Here is a 25,528-nt window from a genome sequence, read left to right as displayed (position 1 = left end):
GTTGTGCCTTCCTTCACCTCTTATTATTTATAATGCTCTGATAATGTTCCATAATACGCTAATTGTTGCATATACTTTGTCATCCATTGTATGCATTTCTGCTCTCATGTGATGCTTGTACCCGCTGAATGCTCTGAGCTCTTCAATAAATATTATGAAAAAAAAAAAAAGAGGGCTTGAGCTGACCAGAATTTCAAGGAGGACCAGAAAGGGCCAGAGGGGGGTAAAAGTTCACCGGAGTTCCAGGGAGGGCATAGGTGACCCATTGGGGGCTGGACTTCTGGGAGGGCCAGAAAGGTTCAGTATTCCGTGGAGGGCCAAGGGGGACAGAGTTCCAGAGAGGGTCAGAGGGGACCAGAGGGGGCTGGAGTTCTGAGGTGGGAAAGAGGGGGCTTGAGTTCCAGAGATGTATACTGGGAACCACGTTCCAGGGAGGGTCAGAGGGGGCTGGAGTTTCAAGGCATGCTAGAGAGGGCTGGAGTCCCAGGCAAGCCAGAGGGGACAAAAGGGGGCAGAGTTTCAGGGAAGACCAGTGGACACCAGAGTTCTGGGGAAAGCCAGAGTGGGCCAGATTCTCGGGAGAGCCAGAGAGGACCAAAGGGGGCTGGAGTTGTGGGGAGAGCCAGAGGAGGTTAGAGGGTGTAAGAAGTGGCAAGAGTTCCAGGAAGGGCCTGAGAGGGACAGGGTTCTGCAGAGAGCCTGAGGGGGCCAGAGGGATCCGGAGTCCTGGGAAGGGCCAGAGTAGACCAGAGATCTGGGGAGGGACAGAGGGGGCCAAATAGGGCCCAGAACTCCTGGGAAGGCCAGAGGGGGCTGGAGTTCTAGGGAGGGCCAGAGGTGGAAAGAGTTGCGGGAAGGACCAGAGGGGCCAGAAGGGTCAGAGGGGGTTGATGTTTCTGGGATGGCCTGAGGGGGTCAGAGGAGGTCAGAGGGGGCTGATGTTTTTGGGATGGCCAGAGGGGGCCAAAATTTTGGTGAGAGCTGGAGTTCAGAGGAGGGAAAGAGGTCAACAGAGTTCCAGGGAGGACCAGAGGGATAGTTATGGAGAGGGTCAGAGGAGGCCGGAGTTCTAGAGAGGGCCAGAGGAAGCAGAAGGGGCCAGAGTCCCAGCGAAGACTAGAGTGGGCCAGAGTTCTGGGGGGAGTCAGAGGGGGCTAGACGGGGCCAGCCAGAAGTGGCCAGAGGGGGCTGGAGTCCCAGGGAGGGGGCAAAAGAGAGACAAAGTTTTGGGGAGGGTCAGAGTTCTAAGAGAGCCAAAGGGGGTCAGAGTTCCGGGCAGAGCCAGAGTTCAGGAGAGGGCCAGAGGGAGCCAGAGTGGGCCAGACAGGGCCAAAGTGCTGGGGAGGATTAGAGGGGGCCAGAGTTCTGGGAGGGCCAGAGTTCCAGGAAGGACCAGAGGGAGCTGGAGCTCCAGGAAAGGGCCTTAGAGGGCTGGAGTTTCAGAGAGGATCAGAGGGAGCTGGAGTTTCAGGGAGGGACAGAGGGAGCTGGAGTTCAGGGGAGGGCCAGAAGGGACCAGAGAGGGTCAGAGTTCCGGGAAGGGTCTTCCCAATGTCACCAGTACTGAAATTGTCACCTGTCACAGAAACCACCATAAATTGGATCCTTGGAGGAGCCTGGGGCCAACTTCCTTCCGACTATGGACCCAGAACTATAGAGATCTCCCTCTTGGGGTTACAAGGAACCTTTTCCCTGGATACCTGGCTAGCCGTGAATTATACCAGCTACCCTTTCCATGCAATTAGGGCTAGAGGGACTGTTTCTGGGACCCCCTGGCATACTGTGCAAATTGGGGCAATGTGCAGCGGGTGAATTCCAGCATATATGGGGTTAAGAAACTCTAGTTTCTGTTACAAGTTTCCTGGCATCAAATATTGTTTGCTGTAGTTAGGTTCAGGTGATAAGCTGTGACTTTGTTTAATCACCTCTAGAGTACAAAACTACTAGGTGCCAGGAAGGAATCCATTGTTTTCTTGTGTTTGATTGTCTGTTTATGTAATGTAATTTTTCCTGAGACTTGTAATGTGGGCCATTCCTGTCTAGGGGAAACGTTTTGTGTACAAATGCTGTTCTGTTTGTCAATCAAATCAGTCCTTGTTTTACTCCAACATTGGTTCTGTCTGATGCTTGGGGTAAATTTGCTATATTCTGGTTCCAGAATGGAGGAAGCGATAGTTTGGTAGATATTACCCAGTTGGGGTGTCAGGCAGTCCTTCACATTACCAAAACAGGAATAGAGGGGAATCTCACTTGGTCTGATGACAACTGAATAAAAGGGGATTTTCTTCAATATGAACTGATTCCCTTTCACTTCTTGACATGTCTACAGATCAAGAAGTGAAAACAAATCTCTCAACTGGGATTCAAATGGCTACCCCTTACAAGGGTTTTTAGCAATCTCCTAGTTAAAGTAAAAAAAAACAAACTTTTGGCTTTAGATATACTGACCATTCTGGACCATTCTGAAAAACAATCTGGTAAACCCACACAAGTAACTGTTGGACATCCGGTACTTTTCAATGATATTTCTATAGTGTTGTATTATTGCAAGTAATAATCAAATTGATTACATCACATGCCAACTAGGGATGAGTGAATATGCTTGGATTTGGTTCACCAACACTTTAATAAAACTTGTTTAAAGTTCCCAAACTTTGTGGCAAACACCATTAAAATATTTAGGAATTGAATCTTTCTATTCAATCCTGGCCATTTGTAGGTCTAATAAGCAAGCTTTTTGAAAAAAAAAAAGACATTGGAAGCCAGGCATTGTCATGGGCGCCATGTATCAAAACAAAAATTAAAGAAGATATAATTTCAGAAAGCATCTCTCCCTATACATACAGTAACTGTAAGCTCTTCAACAGCCTCTGAACAGCATCAACACACGCTGACAATATGGCTGCTGTAAGTCCACCCCTTTATACCTTTATATAAAGGAGGCAAGGTATTCATTCCTTCACATTATCGGTCCTTGAGACTCAGCTGACTATGGACAAAGGTTAAGCTCTGCATTATAGGTTGTTCCTGATTTCTGAGGTCAAACTAGTAAAGTTTTTCAGCAAAAGGTTTGTGATTTATGCAGTGAACCAAAACATCATCCCTAGTGCCAAGGTATGGATGCCATCAAATTGGCCATGGCCTTGCCAAACACCCCTTTATTATCTGGGAAGTTGTATGGAGAATCCAATCAGAGTTGGGGCAAGGTTTGGGTTTACATTTTTCCAACAGATTTGCTTTAAACCAAAGGCAGTCCTTACATTTTTTAGGGTAAATAAAACAACACCCTTTGCACTTATTTTCCTACCCCTATTTTTTCTCGTTTCATTTTGCGAACAAAAACAGGAAGTTAGAATGTTTTCTTATTCAAAATGACCACGTGAACACGTTGAATATTCTGTTTACATTAGGTTGTTAGCCTCTTGCGTGTATAATAAAAAAAAGAGTCTCTTGCTGGTATAATAAAAATAGTATACAGTATGTAAACCACTTACCTTTTCATCCTGGGAATAGAGAAGCTTTTCAAAGGCCTCATGTTTTTTGATCAGCTGTTCTATTTCACCAGCAGTGGCCCCAAGATCACTAGACTTCAGAGTGGCCTGACAAGTATAGAAAGACAGTAATTAAACAAAAATAACTCCACCAAACCACTGTTTGGATTTAAGTTGGTCACACATGATTGGTTCCAGGGTAATTTTCAGGAAAAACACCTTATCAAAATTATTTGTTTATGGGGTACTCATAATGGCTAAAAATAGGGCATATTCCTTATGTAGCACTCATACCCAAAAGAGCCACTGAGTATCAGGTCCCATTCACCCTGCACAGCCAGGAGACACGCGTTTTCCAATCTCGACTCAGAGTCAGTAACCAGTCTATGAGCTTGCTTTTGTTGTTTTATTTAGAGATAAACAGCTTGATTAGGGTCTAGGGGTATATGGGATGCTCAACTTGACTTGCAGTAATAACTCTAAGGACAAACGTCCTAATTCTGTACAAAAAAGGTAAGATTCTGGACTTTCTACTCCAGCCAGAGTGGTACAGTCTCTTGATAAATCAACAGCACAGTCTTTGTGAGGACCACGTGTTCCCCTCTAAGTGAACTCTCTTCAGACCCCAGCTAGGAAATTCCCATCCACCTGGCTGTCCTTGTAGAGTATCCTGGAGCAAGAGATTGTCCCAGGGAGAACTGGTTAGGTATTGCACCAGCAGCCCTCTCTCCTGTAGGCCTCAGGGGTGTAGAGGTACTCACACTGTCCTTGTATCCAGTAGCCTTTGCTAAACTTAAATTAGGCCTCTCACTGAGCCAGTTTCATTCCCCGCTAGCAGGCTGTCCTTCCCTGAGGAACTGTAAGGCAGTAGAGCACCCACGGTCAGCTTCCTGTCCTTCCTTTCTCCAGCCTCCAGCCTGGGCGCAGAACTCCCCTCTCTGGGGTCCCCTCCGAGGCCACACAGCAGCACCCTCAGTAATCCATCTTCCAGCCATCGACTCTCTTGCTGGCTGGCTCTTCCATATTTATGGGCCGATCTCCCTATACTGCCAGGACATCCTGCCTGGGATTGGCTAAACTTCCCTGAATATGCAGAACCAGGTCTCCGCCACTCTGCCAAATAGCTTCTAGAAGCTTCCTTTAGACCTCCAGAACCAGGCAAAAGAGGCCCAACCTGCTGAGTTATCCGGCCTAACCTGGACTTGACCTCTACTCAGACAAGCTCACTTCAACTAATGAGTGAGCCATTACATTTTCCTAACTCTCTAGCACCACTACAGGGTGCTACACTTATATCAGAGCTCATTAGGTCTGAACCAAGAAAAAACTCCCACAGCTGCTTTGTCTAATTTGCTTTATTTATCATGTGATGTCAGTCAGTGTAATGTAGTTGAAGAGGTGGGTATTGCAAGAGAAAGGATAGTATACTTGGTGAGTTCAAGAGCTCCAAATTTTAGGAGAATTTTCTGCTCTTTTTTAAACAAATGTGATGGCATAATAAACCATAATATGGTTTTCTTTCTATGTGTTACTCCAGCACAGTTTGGAGCCCCATCAAGGTTTCCTTAAAGTGGAGAACAGGCTCCCCCTCATCTTAGCGCTATGCCTGGCACTTGTGCTACCTACCCTTCAGCTTTTCTAGTTTGGCCACATCTTGAGTATGTGGTCTGATTCTGGTCACCAATCCTCAGTAAAGATGTGCTTGAACTTTAGAGAGTTCAGAGAAAGGCAACAAAGCTAATAAGTTATGAGGAACAACTACAAACATTACATTTATTCTCACAGGAGAAGAGTAATTTAAGGGGGAACATGATCACAATACAGAGATCTTTAAATGAGGACTCTAGCACAGGAGGAAACTATTTAACCTAAGGTCTCTAAAGAAGACACGTGGCTACAAAATGAAGTCAGGCGAGATGCAGATCATTTGTAAACTGAGGAAGGGGTTCTATACTGTAAGAGGATATGTGGATATATGAGGAATTGTGGTTTGAACAATGATACTAATAAATAAATAAACAAATAAATAAATAAATAATAAACAATAGACAATCATCTATTGTTTATTTATTATTAGTATCCTAGCTCAAAAGGTCCATAATTTGTCCACTTTTCCCAATTATGGCATTAACAGTACAATTTACTGTGAAATTTAGTTCCTGTTCCTTTAGGAACAATCCATGGCCAATCCCAGTCCTGGATAAATAGAGACTACTAGTCCCCCTCTGTCAGCTTGACAAAGGAGTGTGTTGTGATATCCAGTGTGCATGCTCAAGAAACGTGTCAAATCACGGCGCTCAGTGACGTCATCATGCCAGCGTGCATTCCACATGCACCTTAGCCCTCACTTCTGGGTCTCCTCCATCTTGCCAGCTTAGCCTGGATTGGTGACAGAGGATCTACAGCAATACGGCAGTTTACAGATGGCTACACTGTGGCGATCTCCCCTGGACGGACTTAGTTGTGCTTTTACTCACCCACTCTCTTGTACATGGCTTTTTATTGTGTGAATTAAACAGAGATTGTAAGTCTACACAAAGAGGTGCCTTTTTTCTGTTCCTCTCTGGTACATGACAGATCTCCCCTCATTTATTGTCCCGAGACAGGCAAAAAAAGTGAGGAAAGCTCAAATCTCCGATAAAAATACAGTAATAAAAATTCTTTACAGGAGAGTAGGGGAAGGCTAGAACCACTATCAGCTTGTATTTCCAACTCTTCATTCCCTGTCTAGTGAAACAATTATTATTGGGACAGCGAGTAGGGAGAAATCTCTCTAATGAAGCCCCAGCTAGCAGCAAAAACCTGATAGAGGTTGTAATTCTTCCCCTTTCAGACAAGGGCTCTCTTTCATCTTGCACAATATGTATATAATGAACAAATTCCAGAGTCCATCAGTCTGAATATTAGCTCTTGAAATCGCAGCATCTGGAAAGAGCTCTTGCGGTGGTGAAGAATGTTTACATTACTCCATAAAAAAGCTTTTGTCCTATGGCAGTACAGGGATAAAACCACTGTATGGTTTGCCATTATTTACTGAAAATAAATATCTACTTGGAAGGAAACTGAGCCCAAAGACCGCTTTTACTTGACAATATGCTATGGGTCTTTAGAACAGATGTTTTTCCGAGTAATATATTATGCCTTGTGTTTGTGGAATTTCTCTGTGTGGGGAACTGAGGGTAGTGTATAAGCATAGTAATAAGGGGAAAAAAAAAAAAAAACTAAAGCTGTCCTGATTGTTTCTTGGGAACTGTAGACGAGAACCATAATACCACATTTTTTCATTTAAAATAAAAACACCTAACATGTATCTGATCGACTAACTGCAAACAGCTGCATGAAAGCAATGGTAAATTATTTCAAAACAAAATCCTGTAGACTAAAGAATTCCTCGACAATTTAACCACTTTGTGACCAGTACACTTTCCGATTTCATGGTAACGAAAATTGAAGCTATAGGTTTTTTATATATACGAACAAATAGTGTTTTTTCAACCAGCACATTTTTTATTACTGCAGCATTTTTATTAAAATAATATCAAATGTGACTTTCACAGTTTTACAAGCTTTCTCTTCTGTAATGTAGTAAATTAAGTATATACGTTTGTAGATTGACCACTATAGGGATCAAACACTTAATTTGCAAACACTCCATTTTCCTTCCTAACAGCTGTTGCAATAAGATATCCGATAAACAGGGAGTACATTCCCTGAAATTCATAAAGACTGGTGCAGACAGATTTTGCGAAATTGTCTCTCGTGCCCCAAGTGTGTTGCAGCATGCACCAAATTCATGTACCTATACGTATACTTGAATTTGGCGCATTCCATGCCACTTTTAGAATGCACACGAGACATTTTCGCAGAATCTGGTGGTGCCAGTTTCTCTCTATACGCCAAAAGGAGAGTTGGTCCTAATTAGCTTCACTTTCATAAAATACAAACTGTTGATATTTTATATTGTATTTGGCGCATTCAATGCTCCACAATATAGACGTTGTGCATTCAATGCGCCACAATGTAAAGGTGGCGCGTTTAACTACCTGAATTTGGTGAACAAGTTGCTTTATGAATTTGGCACAATACATTAACAAGAGGGAATAATGCCAGTAAAGTGGCACAACAGCTTTAGGGCTCATGTACATTGCAGCTCCTAAACTGACGGTTCAGGAGCTGTTCAGTGTTTTTTTCAGCAGCCCATGAACTCTCCGTAATGTTTTCCTATGTGTCCATGTACACATAGTCGTTTACAGGCAGTTGAGTTTACAGTCATTTTTATGAACGCACCAAACTTGCATTCAGGAGTAGATTTTACCGGCGTTTCAAATGCCAAATGCTTGTAAACGGGTTGACCGCATTTATAAGCGTTTGCGTTTAGAAGCTTTTTTTTTACCTGTTTCATGTCCAGATGCCGTCCAGAGCCTTTTTTCCTCATCAGAAATGCATGCAAAGCATTTTCTATGTATTCAAATGGACCCAGTACACTAGTGCAGTCAGTTCTAGGTTTCGCATGAAGGAAAAAATGGTAGAACGTGCCGCATTATGCTCGTGAAGGGATCCATAGTGAATACAACCAGAAAAGACAGGTTGTCTCAACAAATACTGCTCTCTCTGCTTCTGCTCTCTCTATTCCTCTCAAAATGTCTGAAATAGCTAATTTTTTACTATTTTTCAGTGCATTCTGGGCATTTGGGAAGGTCTCCCGAGGTTGTCTTTTGAAAATGCTTCTAAACGCAAACGCACATAAACGCGGTATGCAAACACGGCTAAGGTGACTTTTTTTATCTTACGTTTTCCAGCAGCCAGTTTCCAGTGGTCAGAACAGTTTTTCAAATGCTCCGTGTACATAAGCCCTTATTGATTCCTCCCCCCATTATCTTCCGTGATTTGGCCAACTTGCAGACTGAAAGCAGATCTTCATCCATAAATAGAAAGTGCCTCCTGTTTACCCCTCCTCCGAATACTCAACACAAATACTCCTGCGCTTAGGGGTGAACTCATGCGGCTATGGATCCATTCTGGAGATCCTGGATATTGCACACCTTGCTGCCCTCAAAGGACTGGGGGAGTCCAAAACACTAGATGCAAAGAAAACAAACAGAGGGTGCACCAGCCGAGTGCATTACCTAAATAACAAGTAGTAGATGGTGATACACTCACAAAAGACAAATGTATACAAGCTCATCATAGAGAACAGCAATGTCCAGTCCGCCCGATACGGCTTTCCACACAGGGACACTGGGTCTCCAACAGTCTAACACATTTTGAGGATTTGCCTCTTCCTCAGTGCCCACACACACACACACACACACACACACACACACACACGCACACACACACATGTATATATATATATATACACACACAACCTTTTATTTCTCATATATTTAATTTTCTGTATATTTTTCGTATGTGTAAAATAGCCCTGAAGAAGGGGGGGTCTTTTCTCCCAAAACATGTTGGTTTGATGTACTTGTCATTATTCTCAATAAATGGCTCTTAACCACTTGCCCTCCATAGGATTTACCCCCCTTCCTGACCAGGTCATTTTTTGCATTACAGCAATGTGTTACTTTAACTGACAATTGCACAGTCATGCAACGCTGCACCCAAATTAAATTTGTGTTTTTTTCCCCACAAATAGAGCTTTCTTTCGCTGGTATTTGATTGCCTGTGCAGTTTTTATTTTTTGAGCTATAAAAAAAAGAACAACAATTTTGAGAAAAAAAACACTTCCTATTGCAGACTGACAACGCTAAGGCACTACCTCACATTTAGCAGTAGTGTTGTCTGCTTGCCATGTGCACTCCTTCTGTTGGCCACTGGGCTGTCTGTCAGGTCTATCAGATAGAGATAGGTAAAACAACGGCCAACTAATAGACATTATATATTGCAGACTGACAATGGTGCTGCTAACTGCAAGGCAGTAGCTTCCAGCTGTCATCCTGCAAAAGTATGTAGTGGATCTGCAAGTAGGGGATTCTGCAACAGATTCACAAAAATGATTTCCTTAAAAAATTGTATTCTATTAGACATGATGCCAAACATACAGAAAAATAGGCTTTGGGTTTACTACTCTTGCCTTCCAGAGGATTTACCCCCTCCTGACCAGGAGATTTTTTGTGTTACGGCACTGCGTTACTTTAACTGACAATTGCGCGGTCATGCAACACTGCACCAAAATGAAGTTTACGTCCTTTTTTCTCCACAAAAAGAACTTTCTTTCGCTGGTGTTTGATCACCTGTGTGTTTTTATTTTGTGCGCTATAAAAAAAAAAGTCTGACAATTTCGAGAAAAAAACATAATTTTTGACTTTTTGCTATTAAACATCTCCAGTAAAAAAAATTTAAAAAATCAAATTTCATTATAAATTTAGGCCAAAATGTATTCTGCTGCATGTCTTTGCTAACAAAATCCTAATACGTGACAACACTACTGCTAAATGTGAGGTAGTGCCTTAGCGTTGTCAGTCTGCAGCAGGACGTGTTTTTACTAGCAGGATCTCCAGGTAAGAGACTCTGCAACAAAACATTATTTGACTAAAATGGTTGTAAAGGCAAGTTTTTTAAAAAATAACAAACACGTCTATAATGACCTGCTCTGTGCAATGGAATTGCACAGAGCGGCCCTGAACTTCCTGTTCTTGGGTGCCCCATTGATGCTCCTGGCTCCTTCTCTCTGTCCAGTGCCCCCATAGGAAGCTGCTTCCTATGGGAGCACCATTAATACAGACAGTGAAACTCGGCCCCGCCCCCTGTTCCCTTGTCCCTGGTGTTGATTGACAGCCCCAGCAAAGGCAGTGAGACCCGGGAGTGGAGAGAAGAGCAGCAGATGTGCACAGCACTGGATCAAATGAAAGCTCACATAAGTAAAGGGGGGGAGGGTGAAAGGGGATACTGATGCCTAAACATTTTTTACCTTAATGCAAAGAATGCAAAAAAAAATGGTTAGCCTTTAACCACTTGCCACTTACTACATACTCAAGATGTGGCCAAACCAGAAAAGCTGAAGGGTAGGTAGCACAAGTGCCAGGCACAGCGCTAAGATGAGGGGGAGCCTGTTCTCCACTTTAAGGAAACCTTGGTGGGGCTCCAAACTGTGCTGGAGTAACATATAGGAAGAAAACCATATTATGGTTTATTATTCCATCACATTTGTTTAACCTCTTGCCAATCGCAGATAATCGAATGACGGCTGTACTGCGGCCGGCCAGTTCTGGGAGGGCGTCACAGTACTGCCGATAACCGGCAATTGTCAGAGGAGGGATCAGCACCGATTATCAGGGCACTGATGATCAGTGCCCCGATGATCGGCGCCCAGCAGTGCCACCCACCAGTGTTGCCCATCTGTGCCCAGCAGTGCCGCCCACAAGTACCCAGCAGTGCCACCCACCTGTGCCCAGCAGTGCTACCCACCTGTGCCCATCAGTGCCACCCATCAGTGCCCAGCAGTGCCACCAGGCAGTGCCATCAGTCAGTGCCAGCCATCAGTGCCACCTATCAGTGTCCATCATTGTTGCATATCAGTGCCCATCATTGTTACATATCAATGCCAGCTCATCAGTGCCGCCTCATCAGTGCCCATCAGTGCTGCCTAGCAGTGCCCATCAGTGCTACCTATCAATGCCACCTCATCAGTGCTGCATATCAGTGCCCATCAGTGCTGCCTATCAGTGCAGCCTCATCAACGCACATCAGCAAAGGAGAAAAATTACCTGTTTGCAATTGCAATTTGCAATTACCTGTTTTTTTTTCAAAATTTGTGCTCTTTTTTTGTTTATAGCACAAAGAATAAAACACCCAACGGTGAGCACATACCACCAAAAGAAAGCTATATTTGTGTGAAAAAAATATAAAAATTTCATATGGGTGCAGTGTTGCATGACCGCGCAACTGTCAAAAATGCAACAGTGCTGAAAGCTGAAAATTGGCCTAGGCAGGAAGAGGGTATAAGTGCCTGGTAGGCAAGTGGTTAAAACCATGCAAAATAAAAAAAAAAAGCTAGTTTCACATTTGTTACTTCTCAGTGCTGCTGAACCCCTGCAGCTGTGTCCTGTCTACATGCACATTAGTAGTGAGTGCATGCCACTTCTTAGGCTAGCCATAGATAAGTCATTTTTTTTTTCAGCTGAACAAGTGAGTTAAACAAAAAAAAAAGGGAGAATCCTCACTACTGTGTCTTTATCTTCTGAAAGCGGTGAGACTTCCCCATACACTGATCTGTGTTGCAAGCTATAGTCAGTGTTGCTGATCAAGCAGGGAAAATCAGAACAGACAGTTGTGCAGAAGTTGTCAGTAGATCAACTTCTGTACAACCTCCCTGCCCATACAAAGATCGAAGTTCACCTGGCTCCTGCTGAACGAGACAAATTTTGATCCATGTATGACTGGCTTTTTCCTGATGGCAACAACACAGGAGCATGCCGCTACAATGTGTGTTAAAATGGCCACTTGTAGTTTCCATCAGTAGCCCATATAACAAAGTGGCAACACAGGAGACAGCTGGGCCATATGAATAGAGTATTGTCACCCAAGAACAGAAAGTGCATGAGCAAGAATGTTCAAATGTTCAAATAAATGTTCAAAAAAGAATCACCAAAAATGTATTTTAATTGAAAAAAATGCAGACTTGCAAATACGGAAATTGACTTTTGAACTGATATTACCATGATAAAGCGCGTATTATATTTTAGCAATCGGGTTTACATACACTTAGCTCTATAGCTAAAGTAAACTTTTCAAGAGCCAAAAAAGGTCATACGTTGCATCAGGTGACTATAACAAGTGTCTGTCTTTAGTGTCAGGCCTCGGTGAAGGATGCCACGTACAGATATGGAAGCGTTACGGTGCTTTATTTCATAGAGAACATGTAGCATGACACTTTTTGTAAGAAGACCTGATCTGGTCATGCGGTGTTTGTAACATTCTGACGCTTCTCAGGTCATGCTCTATCACAGGTCTTATGGGAGCAGATTAGACATTGGAAGCTATTCACAGCAGGGTTCCCCAGCAGGGGGGCAGACGGCTTGGCAAGAAGAGGAGTAACTAACAGCTGGAAAACTGAACTGGAAACCCAATCCTAAACCGAGCGCCTGTGTCTGGATACCTCTCCGTCATTGGATAGGGCTACACACAACCACACAGGCCCATTAACTTAATAATGTATTTACTTTGCTTAGTGCAAAATCAGCTCCAGTTAACCCTGCCAGGGCCAAACCTGTTGACACTACCATGCAAGTGTCACATGTGGCCATCCTGTATCAAAATATAAATGCATAAAAAGCACGCTTGTATTAAATATTACTCCAGTTAGATAACTGCTTTTATGGTGAGGTATAATATTCCATATAAAAATGTTGTTTTTGCTGCCACACCTACCTAGAGTAAATGCCACAGGCATGACCACTATCTGCAAAAATATTGCAGATTCATAACTGTGTGAGATAAGTACTGGCAGTGCAAGCACTATATTATTCCCTTTATATGATATCACATGCATTTGTACATTTCCCATATTTGCATGCATCAAGCTGTCCAGGAAAAGTCACAGTGACAGGAATAGAGCAAACTATAGCATGCAAGAAGTGCTTACAACAACCATTTATTTTATGTGGTTTAAATAATCTTTAAAGTGAACAAATGAAATATGAACAAATCATATCCCTCTATAGAGTGTACTTGTTTCAATCCAGAGCACTGAACATCATTTCTGTCTGTCGCCTCATTCCTCTGCTATCTGTATGAGTCACTTCTGACACCAAGTTTTCCTGACACCAAGAGGTAAAAAGGTGACAGACGAGGGAGCTACAGCACACATCCTGTGATTGACAACCTCAGCTCTGTTCCTGTGTGCTGTGTGGGAGGAGGTGTGTCCCTTCCCTCCAATAATCTCTCAGAGCTCTTCTCACTGAGTGTGACCACCCCCTGCATTCTGAAAGCTCAGATAAGCCGTATAAATTCTGCACTTTGAATGGCTATAGAGAAGAGAAGACTGCAAATAAACAGGTACAGCTTATGTAGGAGGATTTGTTTAACCTCTGTTTATCACCTGAAACCAGTTACTTCACTTGGTATACTGTACATGAGCAGGGGCAGACTGACAACTCATGGGGCCCCCGGGCAATAGGGGATTATGGGGCCCGTGTCCTTGCCCACACTCAAAAAATCCTATGAAAAAGGTACCAGGGGCATCTCATGGGGCCTCCTACTGACCCCGGGCCCTCGGGCAGTGCCCAAGTTTCCAAATGGTCAGTCCGCCCCTGTACATGAGGGTTTACAAAAATTGTAACTGTTGAAGCATCGCTGGTAATATTAGGTTGACATCACATCAGTGTATTGTGCTAAAATGTGCATTTTGCAATGTAATACTACAACAAATGTTAATGTGCTGCAGGGAATTTCATTCTAAATAAGACCACAATGCATGTGTGTTGGAGTGAACAATACAGCACACACATGGGAACAAGCTGTGCACTGGAAAAAAAAGGTACATCTATTTTTTTGTGTGTTGTGGTTTGTTGGCAGCCCATTCCAAATAAGTGGGCTGCTTTAACACACCACACATCAAAGTGCAAAATACTACATATTAACACGTGTGCCATAATGCTTCCAAGCACTGCAAAGGGCACCTTATGGTGCCCCAATCCCTGTCATGGGTCAGCTTGGTCTGCAATTATATGCTAAAATAAAATTTATAAAGAGAGGACTGAATACTATATTAAAATGTTTTAATTGCACATAGTTGTTAGAGTGTAATATTGTTTGTGAATGCGGTCTTTTCCCTGCAAGTTACAGACAATCTAATCATCGCAGGGGATCCAATAGATTTCCAGTATCCCCTGTGGCATTTGGAATTGTGTAAAAACCCAATCACTAAGATCTCCTATAAGTGTTAACATCACATTTCAATACTTTCACCAAAATACATTAATTCATGGTGATCCTGCCATGAAGGTCCTTGTTTATACACATCCTGGGTAACAGGGGGTAACAGTGCTTTCTTTCCTCATCGCTCATCTGCATTTTCACCCTATCATGTGTGCACCCAATAGAGACTACAAATGGGCTTTTCACCATACATTATCCAGGCATGTTATGTTCCACTGTTATCATCAGGACACCTACCCTTAGAAATACCATAGCCATCACTTGAGTACATATAGATAGGAAGTAGCTGCATAGAGACTGCAGGAGACCAACAACACTGAGATGCAACAATTAGCTTGACTTAAAATGATAACATTAAACAAAAGAAAGTTTTGCTTTGGAGTTACAAATATCTGGAATCCAAAGACTGTTCAAAATGCTTGTTTTTCCAAATTAAAGATCTGTTAAAAAAAAATGACCCTCGGGAAAAAATTACATTCAGTGTAGATACTGTATTAAGTAAGTAGGATAGCTCTAAAATGATGTATTCTGTGCCTAGATGCCTGCTGCATAGCATAAAAATCATACCTTGCTGCAAGTTGGCCCCTACACAGTGGGGATGAGAGATGCAGCCATGGCAGTGAAGGGCTCTAGTTCCATCCCAGACCCCTCCATTTTCCTAGCATATTTACCCCAAAAAAAGCTTTTTTTTAAGGTTACAAGATCTTCTCTGAATGGTTGAAGAGAGATCATGCCACATGCTTGCCCCTCCCTTCTTCTCCTCTATTCACAAAACACCTTGTGTTCTTTAAAAAAACAAAAACAAGGCTTTTAGTGAATAGGCAATCAGAGATGAGACTGGAGCTCTTCACTACCATAGGGGTTGTGTGTAGGAGCAGGCTTGCAATAAGGTATGGTTTTTATACCAAGCAGCAGACATCCACACACCATACATATATATTATTAGAGCTATCTTACTTAGCTAGCACAGTATCTAGAATTTTTTTTCCCGGAGTTCAGCTTTAAAAGTGTGATATTTGGCAAAACTATTGCCAGTGACTATAATTCAGTTTGGCAGCCAGATTTTAGATCTCATTTTATAAGACCTCATTTGTATGCTGTGTTTTCTTTGGCATGGGTGGCGGCTGCTTTGTGTGCTCTCCTGCTGGCTGGCCCTACGTCTGCCGACATGCCTGTATGATAATAAAGCAGTCCAATTAGACTGTAAAATGACACTGGATGAAATTCCCCAATGATTCCACAGCCATAACAACCACGCCATGCATCAGAGCCGTGATAACACATTTACTATTATGTGCTACTTTGCCCCTATATTACGTCTTGCATGTACAGACACACCTGTCTCAGGAGGTACCCCACAAAATGTAATAAAGTTGTGGAGTATAAACATTTAGAAATGAAGAATGCAAATTCTATGCAATAACTGTGCAACAATGATTGGTAAATCTGTAAAATGGATCTTTGACTGTTTTTAACATTTTTGTTGGGATCATGTGACCTCTTCTTGTGTTTGGAAGGTCAGGACTCAGCAGGGGATGAAGATTAGCTGCAATCTTCACTAAAGCTGGACATAGATAGATCAAATCATGGCTAGTTCAGCAGGGACCGGCCAAGATTCCACCCATCTATGGATTCCACAAATCACGGCTTGAACTATCTTGCTTTGCATGTAATGAGTCTATCTCATATATTAGTTTCACCTTTTAAGTTGCATTACTAAAATAAATGAACTTTTGCATGATATTCTAATTTTTCGAGTTTCATCTGTATGGTGGTATTCATGTAGACACTAGTATAGTGTTCAAGCATATACAAAAGTTATAGAATGCTCTATTTTTTGTAATAATACAATAATGCAATATTTTTGTCTATTTTCATGCTATACTCATGTTTACAAAAGCACTTCCACATACCCAGAGTGCACACAGACATTTGTGTCTGTGGATGGATATACAGCACCTGGGCTGCGTAGGTGGGGAAAACGCTGGGATTTACATCAAATGGGCTCAGGCGACCATGTGCAAGAGGCCTTATTGTGATGTTCTGGTGGGGACAGGAGATCAACTCCAATCACTTTTTTCTGCCCCTCTCTCCAGTTTTGGGAAATTGAGGGGCAGTTCTGGATGTGACACGACTGCAGTGGAAGTAGCTGGTTTCTTTCTCCAGGCTGAGAAAAGGAGATATGGAGTTAGAGGTTGTGTCACCAAACAGACCTGCACTTCAGATGGGATGTGATAGGAAGGAAGGAGTGAGACTGCTATACTCAATGTTGCCACATACAGCTAAATTACATACTGTATATCACACAGGTAAACTAAGATATTAAAGATGAAGATATAAAAAGAAACAAAGTAAAATGGAACTTTGCGCTAAAGGCAGCGTGACTCATGAACGCACGGTGGAAATCCGGCTGTGAAGCCACAGGAATCACAGCCAGCATCCCACAATACACATGCTGGTGCTGGGACCCAAAGTCCAGCAAAGAACCGGCCCGGGTGGGGATGGTGCTGGATCCCTGCAAAGGTGAGAATCCTTTTATTAACAGTCGCCAACTACAGCAGTCGCTTGCTATGGGGACACTCATGAGTGCTCACTCCTGAGCCTCGTTCTGTGTGTCCATAAGACACACAGAACAGGGCTTGGCACCACCCCTGCTCCTTCCTCACTGGCTGTGATGTTCTGAGCCAATGATGAGGCAGAGAGCCAGGACAGAAGCTGCTTTTGTGCACACTGCTGAATTGAGATTGGGCTCAGATATGTATAGGGGGGCTGTGGGGGGAGCTGCATACCGAAGGGTTTTTCTACCTTTATGCATACTGTAGAATGCATGAAGGCAAAAAACCTTCAGGCTTTACAACTACTTTAATGCAGCTCTGTATTATTTTCTAAATGCAAGCAGTGTAAGTACCAGAATTTCACTAAGTATATAACAGTTTAGAGTAGTAGAGGGATAATTATCAGCCCAAGGAACCAATCGGTTGTGTTGCAGAGACCATGTGCTATAAAACAGACATGCTGACAGGAGAGATAGGCTCACCAGTCTGCTGCTTCTTCTTTCACTGTTCAGTCACAGGCCGTTTTACTTACAGTTGCAAGAAAAAGTATGTGAACCCCTTGGGATTACGTGGAGTTTTGCATGAATTGGGCATAAAATGTGCTCTGAACGTCATCTATGTCACAACAATAGAAGAACACAGTCTGCTGAACATAATACTACACAAACATTAGATGTTGCCATGGTTTAATTGCACATAACATGTAAACATTCACAGTGCAGGGAGGAAAAAGTATGTGAACCTCTGGACTTAATAACTGGTTGACCCTCCTTTTGGCAGCAATAACCTCAACCAAACATTTCCTGTAGTTGCAGATCAGACCCGCACAACGATCTGGAGTAATTTTGGACCACTCCTCTTCACAAAACTGTTTCAGTGTAGCAATATTCTTGGGATGTCTGGTGTGAATCGCTCTCTTAAGGTGATGCCACAGCATTTCAATCGGGTTGAGGTCAGGACTCTGACTGGGCCACTCCAGAAGGCATATTCTGTGCTGTTGCAGCCATTGTTTTGTTGAATTACTTGTATGCTTTGGGTCATTGTCCTGTTGCATCACCCATCCTCTGCGGAGCTTCAGTTGGCGGACAGATGGTCGTACGTTTTCCTGCAAAATGTCCTGATAAACTCTGGAATTCATTTTCCCATCAATGACAACAATCCGTCCAGGCCCTGAGGCAGCAAAGCAGCCCCAAACCATGATGCTCACTCCTCCATGTTTTACAGTGGGGATGAGGTTTTGATGCTGGTGTGCTGTGCCTTTTTTTCTCCACACATAGTGTTGTGTGTTGTTCCCAAACAACTCAATCTTGGTTTCATCTGTCCACAGTATATTTTGCCAGTAGTGCTGTGGAACATCCAGGTGCTCTTTTACAAACTTCAAACGTGCTGCAATATTCTTTTTGGACAGCAATGGCTTCCTCCGTGGTGTCCTCCCATGTACTCCATTCTTGTTTAATGTTTTCCTTATTGTAGATGTGTCAACAAAAATGTTAGCATGTGCCAGAGATTTCTGTAGGTCTTTAGCTGTCACTCTGGGATTCTTCTTTACCTCATGCAGCATTCTGCGCTGTGCTCTTGCAGTAATTTTTACAGGACGACCGTGCCTAGGGAGAGTAGCAACAGTGCTAAACTTTCTCCATTTGTAGACAGTCTGCCGTGGACACATCAAGGCTTTTGGAGATACTTTTGTTACCCTTTCCAGCTTCATGCAAGTCAACAATTCTTGATCGTAGGTCTTCTGAGAGCTCTTTTCTGCGAGGCATGGTTCACATCAGACAGTGCTTCTTGAAACCAGTAAACCCAAAACAGGTGTGTGTTTTTTAAGGGCAGGACAGCTGTCAGCAACACATCCAACATCATCACACTGATTGGAGTCAAGGTTGGCTCACTCCTGGCTCCAATAAGCTCTGGGAGAAGTCATTAAGCTAGGGCCTCACATACTTTTTCTTCCCTGCACTGTGAATGTTTACATGTTATGTGCAATTAAACCATGGCAACATCTAATGTTTGTGTAGTATTATGTTCAGCAGACTGTGTTCTTCTATTGTTGTGACTTAGATGATGTTCAGAGCACATTTTATGCCCAATTCATGCAAAACGCCACGTAATCCCAAGGGGTTCACATACTTTTTCTTGCAACTGTACATGTTTTACTTAACTACAGGAGAGAAAAACAAGGTCCTTTACCTGACTGGACAGAGCTGTGTGTTGTGGCAGGGTTGTACATCTCGGGATTGGATGGACAGAAATACAAATACTTTGGCATGTAAAACTGCTTTCATATGTGGACTTTATTTAGTGGCATTTAGTAATGTGCCTGTATTTCAGATGTAAACTTTCACTGATAAAAAGCCATGGATTTTACCCAAACAAAAATGAATTTATAGGAATATTTCTGCACGAGCATCTCATAACATAACATTTAAATGAATTATTTTTATGCACAAGTATTTTTGTAATCATATACACCACCTCTTATAATTAAAAAGAATACCCCCTTAGATCACCATGGGGTTGATACCTCTACTCACTACTTAAGCTCTTCAGCTTCCTGTGCCACCTCACTGCCATCAACCTTCTCACTAGGCAATGAATGGCCAACACCATACTGATGAGGTCCTCTTTGTTTTTTCACATTTTTTTTGTGACTGAAAAATATTAGACTGAGAATACTATGAAATGCAATACAGCCTTGCCAGCTCATACTGCAGCATATCCTACTTTTATTTTCAGGTATTCAGTAGGGTATGGCATGTTTGGCTGTAACCTTTTTTTTAGCTTTACATAGAGTGAGGATAGGTTAAAACTCCAATTGGGTCTTTTATTTATTTATTGCTGCCTCTGTTCTACTGGAGTGACTTCTTTCACTTCCTATCCTGAAGATGCAACAAGAAATGAGTGAAAATGTCTCCAATGTGATCAGAATTCCATCTTAAAGAGTTGTCACAGGAACAGGTATCCCCACTGGATAATTTTCCTTCACCTCTTTCTCTAGGGAGAACTTTGATATTTTGGAGAGTTTCTGTCTCAGTGGCAATAGTCATCTGGACAAACAGAGGGTGAATCTTTTCATACTGTTTGGGACACAGACCCCAATAAAAACTTGACAACGTATCTGACAGGACCCTTCCCCACTTAATTCAAAATTAGAAAAAAGAACTGTTTTCGTATACTTTTTAACAATAAAGTTCGAGTTTCAGGTAATTATAACAATTTACAAAATACATTTAGCCCAGATTCACACCAATGCAGTGCGGGAAACGCAGAAAATCTTGTGTATTTCCTGCACCGCATTACAACGCTAAATTAATGACACCCTGAAACAGATCACAAAACGCGATTGCCAGAAATCGTATTGCATGGGTGAGAACACCCATGCGATGCAATTCAGGTGCAGATTTAAAAAAGTGTCTTGCAACTGGATTATGATTAATGACAAACTCACCTGTATACTACACAATAATACTAAACAAATCTGAGAAAACTTGGGACCTGTGGATTCAATATATTTCTGTGCCTTAATGTCTCCCAACTTAACCCTCTCCTTTTTTCCTATTCTCCTTTTTTTATTCTTTTCATCCTCTCCTTGTCTATTAGTGTGGATTATGCTTAATCTTTAAATGCTCTACAATATTTGTCTGTCTTAAATGACAATTACACTGTGTGTAATTCAGGTCCATGAACAGTGGTTCTTCCCTTTTCCCTCCCACAACATTTGCTATCTTTCCCTCTCCCGGCTTCCTTCCCTGTTCTCTCCCTCTTCCCTTCCCTACCACTGTGCCAGTCCCCTATATACAGTACAGCAGATAAGGGTTGTGGACCTTGGTCTAGATGGCCCAATCGCTACTCTTCAGACTTCTTAAAGCGGAGGTCCACCCAAAATAAGAAGTTCCGCTTTAAGGACTGCTCCCCCGCTCCCCATTAAGGATTGGCACCTTTGGGGAAGCAGGGAGGAGCGGGTACCCGAATTTGACAGGTACCCGCTCCTACTTCCGGTCCAATCACATAGGCGATCAGAAGCAGAAGGTGTCCCTCCTCCCTGTAGTCTTGTGGGACACGTGACAGGCCCCAGAAGACTACAGGACCATTCAGGAAGCTCAGCGCTACTCACGCATGTGCAGTGGGTACCCGGCTGTGAAGCCGCAAGCTATCACAGCTGGGTGCCCACACTGAAGATGCTGGCCTCCTGGAATACAGAATGGCCGGTGAAACAGACTGTGGGGGACACACCGCGGGACCGAGGAACAGGTGAGCGGCTGTTTTTTAACCTCTTGCTGCCCAGCCACTGCATTAAACGGTGGCAGGGCGGCACAGCTGCAAAAGCACGTTTTTAAACGTGCTCTGCGCTCCCGAGGTTTTTGTGGGCGGGGGGGGGCGCGCGTGCCCCAGCCGACACGCAGCTGTCACCATTTGATCCCCGAGGGATCAATCATTCGGTTTCAGCCAGTGATGTCTGGCTGAAATCGGATGATTGGTCCCTGTCCTATCCTGTGCTGTGTTGACAGTTACACAGGACAGAATATGATGTCATTCTTCTCTGCCTGGGCACATTCCGTCCCAGAGAGAGAAGAAGACACAGTAAAAGTGAGTAAAACAGCACATACCCACAGTTAGAACACACCTAGGTCACATTTAACCCCCTGATCGCCCCCCCAGTTAACCCCCTCACTGCCCTGTCACCAGTGTCATTGATTACAGTGAACAGATTTTTACTGATCACTGTATTAGTGTCACTGGCGACTTCCGATAGTATTAGCATCAGTTAGCGCCCCTCCCAGATAGCGCCAGTTTGCCCGCTAGTACACCAGTAATCCCATTTATCCCTTGATCGCCCCCCCCCCCAGTTAACCCCTTCACTGCCCTGTCACCAGTGTCATTGATTACAGTGAACAGATTTTTACTGATCACTGTATTAGTGTCACTGGAGACTTCCGATAGTGTTAGCATCAGTTAGCGCCCCTTCCAGATAGCGTCAGATTGCCGCTAGTACACAAGTAATCACATTTAACCCTTTGATTGCCAGGAACATGCTCACTTGCACGCTAAACCTCCATTGCTAGTATAGTGTCTGATTGGATCAATATCTTTGATCAGATCAGCGCTATACCAGCGTTCACATTACTATAGTATCCCCAAAAACGCAGCGTTAGTGGGATCAGCCCCGACACCTGCCAGCACCTGCATTTAGCTCCTACCGTCCCCCCCCTTCTCCCCCAGCAAGTGCAGTGTCAGTAGATAACTGTCACTTGATACATTACACGCAAAACCGCAGTGTTCACAGAATCAGGCCTGATCTCTGTTAGCACTTGTCGGTAAATTTTTTGTAGCGGTTAAAGCAGTCCCTGACAGCCAGGCGCTCTTTTTCCCGTGAGTCACACTAGGTACCTATAAATTTAGCGGCCAAAATGGCTGTATAGCAAAAAATGGCATAAATTACAGTATCTATACCATAATTTGTAGACACTAAAACTTTCGCATAAAGCAATCAATATACACGTACTGGGATTTTTTACCAAAAACATGTAGCAGAATACATTGTGGCCTAAATTTATGACTAACTTTGAGTGTACGATATATTTTTTATAGCCGAAAGTAGAAAATATTGGGGTGTTTTTTCAAAATTTTCGTGGTTTTTTTGTTTATAGCGCAAAAATTAAAAAGCACACAGGTGATCAAATATCACCAAAAGGAAGCTCTATTTTTGGGAAAAAAAGGACATAAATTTAATTTATGTACAGCACTGCATGACCGCGCAATTGTCAGTAAAACTAATGCAGAGCTGTATAGAAAAAAATGGCATAAATTGCAGTATCTATACCGTAGTTTGTAGACGCTATAACTTTCACACAAAGCAATCAATATACACTTATTGGGATTTGTTTACCAAAGACATGTAGCAGAATACATTGTGGCCTAAATTTATAACTAACTTTGAGTTTACTATATATTTTTTATAGCCAAAAGTAAAATATACAGTTTTTTCAAAATGTTCGTGATTTTTTTGTTTATAGCGCAAAAAAATAAAATGCACACAGGTGATCAAATACCACCAAAAGAAAGCTCTATTTGTGTGAAAAAAAGGACGGAAATTTCATTTTTGTACAGCTTTGCATGACCACGGAATTGTCAGTTAAACTAGTGCAGTGCTGTATAGCAAAAAAAAGGCGTAAATTGCAGTATCTATACCATAGTTTGTAGACGCTATAACTTTCACACAAAGCAATCAATATACACTTATTGGGATTTTTTTTTACCAAAAACATGTAGCAGAATACATTTTAGCTTAAATTTATGGCTAACTTTGAGTTTACGATATATATTTTTTATAGATGAAAGTAGAAAATATCGTTTTTTTTTCAAAATTTTCTTGTTTTTTTTTGTTTATAGCGCAAAAAATAAAAAGCGCACATGGGATAAAATACCACCAAAAAAAAGCTCTATTTGTGTGAAAAAAAGGACGTAAATTTTGTTTGGGTGCAGCATTGCATGACCATACAATTATCAGTTGAATTAGTGCAGCGCCAAGCAGCAAAAAAAAGGCCTGGTCATTAAGGGGGGTAAATCCTCAGGGGTGCAAGTGGTTAAAAGTCAGTAGCTACAGTTTTTGTAGCTGCTGACTTTTATTTTTTGACAGGATGAGTGGAACTCCACTTTAATCTCCCGTTCTATGTTCGATAAACTTTGCTATTTGCGTTGTGCTATGATCGATACTTTTTGACCGGACATTGTTCATTAGTATTACTTGTTATTTGAAGAAATATAAAAAAAGGTCTTGCACCTTTTTGGTGCAGATGCGAGGCCATTCAAATTGCACCGCACAGACATTTGCATGTAATTCGCACAGGAATGCAGTGCGATTCCTGTACGAATTACATGCAGTGTCCCATACCGCATAGTGTGAACCTGGGCTCAATGATTTAGGATTAATCCACTGTGGCCCCACTGTCTTCATTATTGTTCGGAGTACAACACAAAGATAAACAGGTATTTCCTACATGTGGAGTCATCACTGGCAACTGGAATTGGAAAGATCTGAGATAATTTTTCTTGATAGTACCACTACTTCCAAAAACATACATTTTTCATCGACCTCTATAAAAAATTCCTAACTATAAATTTTGTAAAACATCCAAGAAGAGGCTTGTAGAATCTTTCAATAATAATACCTAAAAAACATTAGACAGTTTTGTTCACAGTTATTTAAAATGTTACTAAACCCTCATCAGTAAGGTCAGTCTGTATATGCAGTAAAGCATGAGATCAGCACAGGGCCAATCAGCACTGCTCAGAGAGAGGGTTGGGGGTTATGCAGCCTCATAGAATAGTCATAGGAGAATGAAAACTCCTCCTACAGGATTAACCAGTGCTCAGCTGAGCACTGATAGAAGTCACAAGATTGTGTTGGAGACCAGATATAGTGAATGCAGGGTCCAGGGTTTAGTAACACTTTAATTGTTTCCACGCAAAGTACTGATTTATATACTGTTCTGTCCACTAAAATTGCAGTTCGCTTTATGCAGGGCAGCACAGTGACCAAGTGGTTAGTACTTCCTCCTAGCAGCATTAGGGTTGTTGGTTTGAATCCCAACCAAAGCACTACCTTCATGGAGCTTGCATGTTCTCTCTGTACCTGCGTGGGTATACTTATTTACTAAAATAATTGCATTTCCATGTTGGGTGTACTGTGGGAGACCAGATATAGTGAAAGCAAGGTCCTGGGTTTAGTAACACTTAAACTACTCCAATCACTACTTCTTGACTGTAGTATATGGTCCTCAAACTCCAAATTCTCTGTTTTATGATCATGTTTTAATGCTACAGCAGAAAACTAGGAATGTGTGCCTATGTGTGTTCCTAGTGGTCAGACCCCACTGTCAAATTAGCCAGAGAGGTATAGTCAAGTTAAACGTTGGATACTGACACTGCTAACTTTGGTCTGGGTATCCAACCTTTGGTGATCACGACAGGGTTAATATTTCAAGGCAAAGTATAAAGGTTGTGTATATAGCCTGGTAAATGTGAAATAGTGCATGCATAAAGGTTTTGTATAAAGTGTGGAAAATTTGAAATTGTGCATACAAATATTGTGTAGATTTCTCAGCTGCCAGCAAGAGGAACTGTGGGTTCTTCTTTATTGGATATCCAAAAGGTCCTTGAAGCGAAACTTCACCAAAAAGGGGAAGTTCCACTTGTTTACATCCTCCTCCCTCCACTGCCACATTTGGCACTTCCGGTTAGATGCGCCGCAGCAATCTGAGCTGGAAGTTCAAGCCCCAATCCTTCCCCAGAAGACTACGGCACCATTCACAAAGTGCAGCATTATTTGCACATGTGCAGTATGAAACCAGCTGTAAAGCCGTAAGGCTTCACTGCCAGTTTCCCATACTAAAGATGCCAGCACCTGTACCAGAAACGGCTTGAAGAATCAGTTCCTGAGGACATCACTGGATCCCTGTACAGGATAGTGTCCTAATATTAAAAGTCAGCAGCTACAGTATTTGCCCACAGAATAGTTGGTGGGCTAGCTGCATGAACCCAGGAGAAGCAGTCAGTCAAAGAGGATCAAGATGGTGGCTGTCACACCGAAGCAGCAAT

At 42.6% G+C, this 25,528-nt stretch overlaps 1 protein-coding gene across 1 annotated transcript in view; it reads right to left on the bottom strand.

The window, feature by feature from the left end:
* SPTBN5 (spectrin beta, non-erythrocytic 5) overlaps window positions 1-25,528 on the bottom strand; it is a 435,120-nt gene that overhangs the window by 104,535 nt on the left and 305,057 nt on the right. The window contains exon 34 of the mRNA XM_089686901.1: window positions 3,495-3,599. Coding sequence (XP_089543027.1) covers window positions 3,495-3,599 — 105 coding nt within the window. The remainder of the gene's footprint in view (window positions 1-3,494; window positions 3,600-25,528) is intronic.

This window comes from Staurois parvus, unplaced genomic scaffold (genome assembly GCF_062004578.1).
Source record: "Staurois parvus isolate SC_StPar_1 unplaced genomic scaffold, SC_StPar_1.0 ptg000414l, whole genome shotgun sequence".
Lineage (NCBI taxonomy): Eukaryota > Metazoa > Chordata > Amphibia > Anura > Ranidae > Staurois > Staurois parvus.
The sequence above is the reverse complement of the archived record's forward strand: the minus strand, read 5'-3'. Positions and strand labels throughout refer to the sequence as shown.